A 12,141-nucleotide genomic window follows, 5' to 3' on the forward strand; every position below is an offset into this window, starting at 1 on the left:
GATTACTATGTGTCTCGGTGTGTTTCTCCTTGTGTTTATCCTGTATGGGACTCCCTGTGCTTCCTGGACTTGGGTGGCTATTTCCTTTCCCATGTTAGGGAAGTTTTTGACTATAATCTCTTCAAATATTTTCTCGGGTCCTTTCTCTCTCTCTTCTCCTTCTGGGACCACTATAATGTGAATGTTGTTGCATTTAATGTTGTCCCAGAAGTCTCTTAGGGTGTCTTCATTTCTTTCCATTCTTTTTTCTTTATTCTGTTCCACAGCAGTGAATTCCACCATTCTGTCTTCCAGGTCATTTATCCATTCTTCTGCCTCAGTGATTCTGTTATTGATTCCTTCTAGTGTATTTTTCATTTCAGTTATTGTATTGTTCATCTCTGTTTGTTTGTTCTTTATTTCTTCTAGGTCTTTGTTAAACATTTCTTGCATCTTCTCGATCTTTGCCTCCATTCTTTTTCCGAGGTCCTGGATCATCTTCACTATCATTATTCTGAATTCTTTTTCTGGAAGGTTGCCTATCTCCACTTCATTTAGTTGTTTTTCTGGGGTTTTTTATCTTGTTCCTTCATCTGGTCCATAGCCCTCTGCCTTCTCACCTTGTCTTTCTTTCTGTGAATGTGGTTTTTTGTTCCACAGGCTGCAGAATTTGAGTTCTTCTTTCTTCTGCTGTCTGCCCTCTGGTGGATGAGGCTAAGAGGCTTGTACAAGTTTCCTCCTGAACCTAATTCTCGATTTCCCCACCTGCCCACAAAAAAAAAAAAACCCTGTTTCCCAATCTCAGTTATTCCACCCTTCCAGCTCAGGCCCAGCGGGGCATGTAGTCAACTCCTGCTCACCGTTCTGGATATTGCTGGATTTGGTGATTCCTCTTTCCTGCATTTAAGCTCAACTTATATTAAAAAAATCTGTCTTGGGCTTCCCTGGTGGCACAGTGGTTGAGAGTCCGCCTGCCGATGCAGGAGACACGGGTTCGTGCCCCGGTCCGGGAAAATCAATAAAAAAAGAAAAAAAGAAAAAAAAAAAAAAAATCTGTCTTATAATTTTCTACCCAGAAGTGAGCAGAACCCTGACCACATCTGTTTAGATGGTCAAACTGACTAGGAGTCCTCAGGACTGGCCTTTCCAATGCGAGCCTGTAAAGGAAGCTACTTAAATTGCCTACAGTTAGCTCTTGATACCACAGCACTCCTAGGGCCTGCTCCATTCAGTGCAAGGCTACTATCAGGGCTCAAGAAAGCATGTAAAGACCACTTCCTACAAAATAACCATGAGTGTCATTACCTCTTGGCTTTAGGATAAGGACACTCACAGACTGATAAACTGCAGCTTGATATTCAGGATCCTTCCTATAACCTATCTTATCTCACATCCACCATGCCCTTAATGCAGCCAGAACTACCTATGGTTGCCAAAATACATGTCATGACATCTCACTTCCAAGATTTTGACAAATTGTTTACATTACTTATAATGTCCTTCTTCCTTTTTTTTTAAAAAAAGCCCATGTATTATATAAGGACCAACTCAAATAGTACCTCATCTGTAAAGCCTTCTCGATGCCTGTCACATCTCCTGCTCTTGCCTTATTCTCCCCTCTGCCAATATATTTGCTGATCAGCCACTTACAGTGCTGCTGGGTCTGTTCTATTGATTAGTACTATGCTAGTCATAACCACAAAAGGAAACATATCAAAACTCAGACATGTTCGCCAGTAAGCATCAGAATTAAGTTGTGCTTCCAATCAGAGGTGGTACATAGCACATCAAGGACCAGTCATTAACACCTCACTTTCACCAATGGACAGATCATCCAAAATGAAAATAAATAAGGACACACATGCTTTAAATGATACATTACACAAGATGGACTTAATTGATATTTATAGGACATTCCATCCAAAAACAACAGAATACAGATTTTTCTCAAGTGCTCATGGAACATTCTCCAGCATAGATCATATATTGGGTCACAAATCTAGCCTTGGCAAATTTAAGAAAATTGAAATCGTATCAAGTATCTTTTCCGACCACAACGCTCTGAGACTAGATATCAATAACAGGAAAAGATCTGTAAAAAATACAAACACACGGAGGCTAAACAATACACTACTTCATAACGAAGTGATCACTGAAGAAATCAAAGAGGAAATCAAGAAATACTTAGAAACAAATGACAATGGAGACATGACGACCCAAAACCTATGGGATACAGCAAAAGCAGTTCTAAGAGGGAAGTTTATAGCAATACAATCATACCTTAAGAAACAGGAAACATCTTGAGTAAACAACCTAACTTTGCACCTAAAGCAATTAGAGAAAGAAGAACAAAAAAACCCCAAATTTAGCAGAAGGAAAGAAATCATAAAGATGAGATCAGAAATAAATGAAAAAGAAATGAAGGAAACAATAGCAAAGGTAAATAAAACTAAAAGCTGGTTCTTTGAGAAGATAAATAAAATTGATAAACCATTAGCCAGACTCATCAAGAAAAAAAGGGAGAAGACTCAAGTCAATAAAATTAGAAATGAAAAAGGAGATGTAACAACGGACACTGCAGAAATACCAAAGATTATTAGAGATTACTACAAGCAACTGTATGCCAATAAAATGGACAACCTGGAAGAAATGGACAAATTCTTAAAAATGCACAAGCTGCCGAGACTGAACCAGGAAGAAATAGAAAATATGAACAGACCAATCACAACTAATGAAACTGAAACTGTGACTAAAAATCTTTCAAGAAACAAAAGTCCAGGACCAGATGGCTTCACAGATCAATTCTGTCAAACATTTAGAGAAGACCTAACACCCATCCTTCTCAAACTCTTCCCAAAAATTGCAGAGGAAGGAACACTCCCAAACTCATTCTATGAGGCCACCATTACCCTGATACAAAAATCAGACAGAGATACTACAAAAAAGAAAATTACACACCAATACCACTGATGAATGTAGATGCAAAAATTCTCAACAAAATACTGGCAAACAGAATCCAACAGCACATTAAAAGGAGCATACACCATGATCAAGTGGGGTTTATTCCAGGAATGCAAGGATTCTTCGATATACGCAAATCAATCAATGAGATACACCATATCAACAAACTGAAGGAGAAAAACCATATGATCATCTCAATAGATGCAGAAAAAGCTTTTGACAAAATTCAACACCCATTTATGATTAAAAACCCTGCAGAAAATAGGCACAGAGGGAACTTTCCTCAACATAATAAAGGCCATATATGACAAACCCACAGCCAGCATTGTTCTCAATGGTGAAAAACTGAAATCATTTCCACTAAGATCAGGAACAAGACAAGGTTGCCCACTCTCACCACTCTTATTCAACATAGTTTTGGAAGTTCTAGCCACAGCAATCAGAGAAAAAAAAGAAATAAAAGGAATCCAAATAGGAAAAGAAGAAGTAAAGCTGTCACTGTTTGCAGATGACATGATACTATACATAGTATCATGAGAATCCTAAGGATGCTACCAGAAAACTACTAGAGCTAATCAATGAATTTGGTAAAGCAGCAGGATGCAAAATTAATGCACAGAAATCTCTGGCATTCTTATACACTAATGATGAAAAATCTGAGAGTGAAATTAAGAAAACACTCACATTTACCACTGCAACAAAAAGAATAAAATATCTAGGAATAAACCTACCTAAGGAGACAAAAGACTTGTATGCAGAAAGCTATAAGACACTGATGAAAGAAATTAAAGATGATACAAATAGGTGGAGAAATATACCATGTTCTTGGATTGGAAGAATCAACATTGTGAAAATGACTCTACTACCCAAAGCAATCTACAGATTCAATGCAATCCCTATCAAATTACCACTGGCATTTTTTACAGAACTAGAACAAAAAATTTCACAATTTGTATGGAAACACAAAAGACCCCGAATAGCCAAAGCAATCTTGAGAACGAAAAGTGGAGCTCGAGGAATCAGGCTCCCTGACTTCAGACTATACTACAAGGCTACAGTATTCAAGACAGTATGGTACTGGCACAAAAACAGAAATATATATCAATGGAACACGACAGAAAGCCCAGAGATAAACCCACACACATATGGTCACCTTATCTTTGATAAAGGAGGGAAAGATATACAGTGGAGAAAAGACAGCCTCTTCAATAAGTGGTGCTGGGGAAACTGGACAGCTACATGTAAAAGTATGAAATTGGAACACTCCCTAACACCACACACAAAAATAAACTCAAAATGGGTTAAAGACCTAAATGTAAGGCCAGACACTATCAAACTCTTACAGGAAAACATAGGCAGAACACTCTATGATATAAATCACAGCAAGATCCTTTTTGACCCATCTCCTAGAGAAATGGAAATAAAAATATATATATACAAATGGGACCTAATGAAACTTAAAAGATTTTGCACAGCAAAAGGTACCATAAACAAGACCAAAAGACAACCCTCAGAATGGGAGAAAATATTTGCAAATGAAGCAACTGACAAAGGATTAATATCTAAAATTTATAAGCAACTCATGCAGCTCAATAACAAAAAAACAAACAACTCAATCCAAAAATGGGCAGAAGAACTAAATAGACATTTCTCCAAAGAAGATATACAGATTGCCAACAAACACATGAAAGAATGCTCAATATCATTAATCATTAGAAAAATGCAAATCAAAACTACAATGAGATATCATCTCACACCGGTCAGATTGGCCATCATCAAAAACTCTAAAAACAATAAATGCTGAAGAGGGTGTGGAGAAAAGGGAACACTCTTGCACTGCTGGTGGGAATGTAAATTGATACAGCCACTATGGAGAACAGTATGGAGGTTCCTTAAAAACTACAAATAGAACTACCATATGACCCTGCAATCCCACTACTGGGCATATACCCTGAGAAAACCATAATTCAAAAAGACTCATGTACCACAATGTTCATTGCAGCTCTATTTATGATAGCCAGGACATGGAAGCAACCTAAGTGTCCATCAACAGATGAATGGATAAAGAAGATGTGGCACATATATACAGTGGAATATTACTCAGCCATAAAAAGAAATGAAACTGAGTTATTTGTAATGAGGTGGATAGACCTGGAGTCTGTCATACAGAGTGAAGTAAGTCAGAAGGAGAAAAACAAATACTGTATGCTAACACATATATATGGAATCTAAGAAAAAAAAATGTCATGAAGAGATTAGTGATAGGACGGGAATAAAACACAGACTTACTAGAGCATGGACTTGAGGATATGGGGAGGGGGAAGGGTAAGATGTGACGAAGTGAGAGAGTGGCAGGGACATATATACACTACCAAATGTAAATTAGATAGCTAGAGGGAAGCTGCTGCATAGCACAGGGAGATCAGCTTGGTGCTGTGTGACCACCTAGAGGGGTGGCATAGGGAGGGTGGGAGGGAGGGTGACACAAGAGGGAAGAGATATGGGAACATATGTATATGTATAACTGATTCACTTTGTTGTAAAGGAGAAACTAACACACTATTGTAAAACAGTTATACTCCAATAAAGATGTTAAAAAGAAAAAAAGAATCCACCTGCCAATGCAGGGGACATGGGTTCATGCCCTGGTCTGGGAAGATCCCACATGCCGTGGAGCAACTAAGCCCATGTGCCACAACTACTGAGCTTGCACGCTAGAGCTCACGAGCCACACCTACTGAGCCTGCATGCCACAACTACTGAAGCCTGTGCACCTAGAGCCCATGCTCCGCAACAAGAGAAGCCACGGCAAGGAGAAGCCCGCACACCACAACGAAGAGTAGGCCCTGCTAGCCACAACTACAGAAAGCCCACGCGCACCAACGAAGACCCAACGCAGCCAAAAACATAAGTCTCCCTTTTAAAAGTAAAATTTAAAAAAAAAAAGAAAAAGAAAAAAAGGACCAGTCATGGTCATCTGGATAGCCTCATTGTGCCATACCTCTTATCCTCTATATTGGTCCAATCCACAGTCCCAAACTCCTGCTGTGAGGCCCATTCTGTAATTTCTCTTGTTGACTTTCCTAGCACCCCAGCCCTGCCCACCCCACCTGCAAGAACTGGGGCCTTCTCTCAAACTCCCAAGCTACTAAATACTTGCAGCCTTCTTCTTGATGCCCAACACTTGTCCTCACTGCCATGAATGGCTCACCTCCTAGAATCACAGCATAACTCTGTCAGACTCTGAACTCTTACTCACTGCGTAAGTTCTCTCTATACAATTTTTTTAACATGTTTATTGGAGTATAATTGCTTTACAATGTTCTTAGTTTCTGCTATATAACAAAGTGAATCAGCTATATGTATACATATATTCCCATATCTCCTCCCTCTTGCATCTCCTTCCCACCCTCCCTATCCCACCCCTCTAGATGGTCACAAAGCACCGAGCTGATCTCCCTGTGCTATGAGGCTGCTTCCCACTAGCTATCTATTTTACATTTGCTAGTGCATATATGTCCATGCCACTCTCTCACTTTGTCCCAGTTTACCCTTCCCCCTCCCCGTGTCCTCAGTTCCATTTTCTACGTCTGTGTCCTTATTCCTGTCCTCCCCCTAGGTTCATCAGAACCACTATTTTTTTTATTTTTTAGATTCCATATATATGTGTTAGCATACGGTATTTGTTTTTCTCCTTCTGACTTACTTCACTCTGTATGACAGACTCCAGGTCTATCCACCTCATTACAAATAACTCAGTTTCATTTCTTTTTATGGCTGAGTAATATTCCACTGTATATATGTGCCACATCTTCTTTATCCATTCATCTGTCGATGGACACTTAGGTTGCTTCCATGTCCTGGCTATGTAAATAGAGCTGCAATGAACATTGTGGTACATGACTCTTTTTGAATTATGGTTTTCTCAGGGTATATGCCCAGTAGTGGGATTACTGGGTCATATGGTAGTTCTATTTGTAGTTTTTTAAGGAACCTCCATACTGTTCTCCATAGTGGCTGTACCAATTTACATTCCCACCAACAGTGCAAGAGTGTTCCCTTTTCTCCACACCCTCTCCAGCATTTATTGTTTGTAGAATTTTTGATGATGGCCATTCTGACTGGTGTGAGGTGATGCCTCATTGTAGTTTTGATTTGCATTTCTCTAATGATTAGTGATGTTGAGCATCCTTTCATGTGTTTATTGGCAATCTGTATCTTCTTTGGAGAGATGTCTATTTAGGTCTTCTGCCCATTTGGGGATTGGGTTGTTTGTATTTTTGATATTGAGCAAATATCTTCTCCCATTCTGAGGGTTGTCTTTTCATCTTGTTTATCGTTTCCTTTGCTGTGCAAAAGCTTTTAATCTATACAATTTAATCTATACACTCAATACCAACATTTGCCTGGATGACCTCCCATGCCCACCAAATCACATATAGAGACCTCAGAAGTCCTTGCCAGGGCTAGTCTCTAGAATCAGTCAAATCCTCCCAGACCATGTCCTTCATTCTCAACGCACTCTTCCCTCTCTTCTCTTTCCATTTTTAACACTTGGTTTACCATTTCTCATGCTGAAGTATAATAATGGCTATGGGGAACTCATCTGGTCAATTTCTCTGTGCATCTGTCCAACAATCCCTAATAAGGGGCTGGAGATTCATATCCCCAAAAGTTTAACATGTTGTAGAATGAGTAAAGCATAGGGAGATGGCTAAAAGAATCCATCCCACAGTCAGTACCTGGTTACTCTACAGACATATATGGCAATGACTAGAGGAAGGAAAAAGGAAAAGAAAGCAGCTTCCAGAAAAATAAAAAGTCTCCTTCTCTAGCTTCCTTCACAGTAATTTTTCTTCTGTCCTCTTTCTGTACCATGAGTACCATAGCCTCCTTATCTCTTTGGCCTTCATATGCTTAGTCTTATTTTTTAAGCACCATACTAAGTATTAAAATCTGGCAAAATAATTACTTACAATAGCCAAGGTATGGAAACAACCTAAGTGCCCATCAATGGATAAATGGATAAAGATGTGAGATATATGCATATGTATAATGGAATACTACTCAGCCATAAAAAAAGATGAAAATTTTGCTATTTGCAACGACATGGATGGACCTTGAGAGTATTATGCTAGATGAAATAAGTCAAAGAAAGACAAACACTGTAGAATTTCACAATATGTAGAATATAACAAACAAAACAAAACAAAAGAAATGAACAAAGCAAACCAAACAGAAACAAACATGTAGCTACAGAGAATAGAGTAGTGGTTACCAGAGCGGAAGGGCCAGGGGAAGGAGGGGAGGACAAAATGAGCAAAGAGGATCAACTGTATGGTGACAGACGGAAACTAAGTTTTTGGTGGTGAGCATGCTGTAGCATAAACAGAAGTAGAAATATAAGGTTGTACACATGAAACATACAATGTTATAAACCAATGTTACCTCAGTAAAAAAAAAATTTTTTTAAATCTGGCAAAATGGTTGCTATAAACAATAGATTAATATAGCTGTGTAGGTAGTATTGTAGCAAGTATTTTCTTAGTAACAGCAAGATTCAAATTCACTTGGAGCTTATAAAAAGTTGAGGAAAGAGTAGTTTCTCACTCCAAGTTATATCCCGAAGGCTACTGATTGGACAACTTTAGAAAATATGTATTAGTACAAAAAGTTCAAACATACACAAAAGTTATAAGGAAAGTTAACGAACCAACTTTTACAACTATTACAACTGTCAATTGACTCATGAATACTTATACTCTTATCCTCCCACCAGAGGTATTGTGAAGTTAAGGCCAGATGTACTATCATTTCATACATAAATATTTCAACTCATATCTCTTATAGATAAGGTTTTAAAAATTATTAGCATAGTATCATTAAACCTCTAAAATGATTAATTCCTTAATCTAATTAAACATATAATTTTCAAATTCCCCAAATGTTTTATTTGCTTGAATCATGAACAAAATAAGGTCCCTACACTGGAACCGGTCTCTTAAATCTTCTTGAAGCTATAGGTTCCCCTACCTCCTTCCTTTCCCCATCTTCCCATCCCTTGACATTTATTTGTTGACAAAATTGGCCTGTAGAAATCCCCACAGTCTGGGTTATGCTGATATACTCCTCATGGTGTCACTGGATACATGCCTCTTTCCCCTATACTTCCTGGAAACTGGTAGCAAGAACTACAGGCTTAATCAATTCAGCTCAATTTTCTGGCAAGACAACCTTATAGCTGGTGGTACTATTTGGTTTTCTCTCTTTTTGTGATATTAGCAACCACTGATGGTCACTGGCTATATCCCTTAATTCATTATAGATTGCAAAATTGTGACACAGTGACATTCTATCATTCCTCCATCTTTTAAGAGTTGGGATATGCCAATAATTAGAAACTTATCATCACCAACTACTTGGTTACTCTAAGCTACAGTTCATATAGGAAAGGCAGGGAAAAATACTTGAGTCTTTCCACTTATTACGTTTTTCAAGATGAGTTAATTTACTAGCATCCCCCAAAGCAGACCAACTATTCGTATTTTTCTTTAGTATTATGGTGAGCTTCAATTTTAAATATATTTAAGGTGTTTCAATACACTGTAGATATTATTCTTACTGATCCTGTAATTGTCCCATTTTTGGCTCCTGAGTCCTTTAAGATGCCCTCAAGAATTTTTGATAACTGTTTTCCTTTCTAAATTGACAAGATGTTCCAAGCTCATCTTGTACATTTCCTGCCCCAGACCTGGAAGTAGCTATTTTCCAAGGAGCTTTGGTTTACTTTAGTAGGAAATGGCATTTAGATACTATATAGTCTCTTTGTTAGGGGTGCTCATTGCTAGTGGGTTTGTCATTTTTTCCAGGCCCTGCCATGAAAAAGAGCTAGAAAATTTACCATCACAGGATCCTTCCTTAACCTTAGCTGTCTTTCAACTGTTTTTCCTTTAAACCACACTCAAAGGCTGGATTCCCAATAATATCATCTTAATCACTCATTTGCTTTATCCCATAAAATACATTTTTAAAAAACCTTAGAATAACAATACCAACATAACCCCTATAATACTATTACTCTAAACAGTTTAAGATATTTTTAGAGATGTCATTCTCCTTTAATTACAATCTAGTAGCGATAGATAGTCAAGTTTGTTGACATTTGAAATAGCCCCTCCCTGCATGTTGTTATATCAGCAACTCAATATATAATTCTTCTGTTTCAACTGGTTTCCATTTTTAGAGATCTTTTAAAATTAAATTCTGTGTTAAAATTATGCAAAATATGTATATGGTTCCAAGTTAAGGAGACAAAACGAGATGTATTCAGAGAAGTCTAGCTTCTGCTCCTCTCTCCACCCACTACATTGTTTCCTCCATCACACTACAAATAACCATTTTTTTGTTGTTAAATTTTTGTTTTATCCTTTTTTAAAAAAAATTTCCAAATATTAGTATTCCCATCCCTTTCTTCAATGAATGATACACACTATATCTATTAGTCACCACCCTGCTTTTTTCCCCTGAAGGTCACTCTACAACAGTATAAAGAGACACTCTTCATTCCTTTCCATAGTTGTGGATGTAGTATACGTTATTCATCAAATTGTGTACTGACCAACAGATGGATTGTTTCTAACTTTTGCTATTACAAACACCGCTGCAATAAAGAGCCTCATATGTGCATCTTTTCTTATTTTTGCCTTGAGATAGGATCCCTAGAAATAGAACTGCCTGGTGAAAGGGTAAATATAAATGTAATTTTTCTAGGTATTGACAAATTCTCTCCCTTAGGGCTTATACCAGTTTGCATTTCCTACAGCAATGATTGAGAGTGCCTAATTCCCCCCATTCCCTCCACAGTCTCATCAACAGAATAACATGTCAAACTTTTTAATTTCTGTCAATATGATTGGTAAGAAATGATGTATCAGTGTAGTATTAATCTGCATATTTATTAGTACAAATATTAAATAGCTTTTCATATGTTAGAGGCAACTTGCAGTTCTTTTTCTGCAAACCATCTGTTCTTATATCTTGCCCATTTTCTTGCTGAGTTGATAGTTTTCTTATTCTCTATTTTTTAGAAATACTAACCCATTGTGATTAAAAACTGCAAAACCCTTCTCCAATTTGTCATCTTTTTTACTTTATTTATTATGTTTTCAGCTATAATAAAGTTATTATTTTTACCATAAAATTTATCTATATTTCCCTTATTGCATGTGGATTTTGAGTTGTAGTTAGGGTGTTTATCCACTTCCAGGTTCAGAGGAATTCACCAGCCCTTTTCCTAGTACTTGTCTGGTTTCATTTTTGTATATTAAGTGACTGATTCACTTGTAATTTATCACTGGGATAGTACAAAGACTAAATCTAATATCATCTTCCTTCATTATTTAAACACTAAATATTCATGTCTATTTCCTCATTTTCCATTCAGTTCTGTTAGTCCGTCTTTTTAAGCACCAATACCACAGTTTTTATTATAAAGGCTTAATAACATGTTTCAATATCTAGTAGGTCTACAACTCTCCTCTGCTGCTCTTCTTTAATGAGAGTTTTTCTTATTATTCTTACTTATTTATCCTTTCCAATGAAATTTATAATCAGCTTGCCTAGTTACAGGAAACACACAAAGAATCATTATAAAGTCACAAATTAACTTTAGGGGATTGACAAATTTATGATGTTGAAACTAAAAGCTAAGAATAAGAACTAAAACTTGGACAAAAGCATTAAAATAGTTTACCATTCTCTGCTTGTGAAAAGATACAGGCTGAACCCAGAAAACCTTTGCTATACTACCATGAGAAATTTTTATTTAAACAATTAAGATTAATAAGCAAAGGAACCAATCATTTCATGTATATCATGTATTGTGTAAACCAGCTGTTTAGGAAAAACCAAAATGATCAAATAACACAGGTATTAGAAATTCATTGCTCACCTTCCTTTTTCAGCCATTTCACAATGTTCCCTTCTTCCATTGTAGGAGACAGTGATGGCATTAGTATCGTAATAGGATCAGCTGAAATTGAAAAAAGGAAACATTAAACACAAAAAATAATGTACCTCATAAGGCAGCAACAAAAAGTTCAAGTAAATTAATATCGAATTCAATTTGAGAAAAAAAATATTCCACAGTCTGAAAGACACCCAACTGGTCAAACTAAGTGTTCAGTAATCTTTTCTGGAATA

At 37.1% G+C, this 12,141-nt stretch overlaps 1 protein-coding gene across 4 annotated transcripts in view; it reads right to left on the bottom strand.

Moving 5' to 3' along the window:
* The window catches only part of PDHX (pyruvate dehydrogenase complex component X), a 79,658-nt gene that overhangs the window by 54,439 nt on the left and 13,078 nt on the right, over positions 1-12,141 (bottom strand). For all 4 annotated transcript variants that reach the window (XM_059069729.2, XM_067038023.1, XM_067038022.1 and 1 more), the window contains exon 2: positions 11,891-11,971. In XM_059069729.2, the coding sequence (XP_058925712.1) occupies positions 11,891-11,971 (81 nt within the window). The remainder of the gene's footprint in view (positions 1-11,890; positions 11,972-12,141) is intronic.

Source organism: Kogia breviceps, chromosome 7, assembly GCF_026419965.1.
Source record: "Kogia breviceps isolate mKogBre1 chromosome 7, mKogBre1 haplotype 1, whole genome shotgun sequence".
Classification (NCBI taxonomy): domain Eukaryota; kingdom Metazoa; phylum Chordata; class Mammalia; order Artiodactyla; family Physeteridae; genus Kogia; species Kogia breviceps.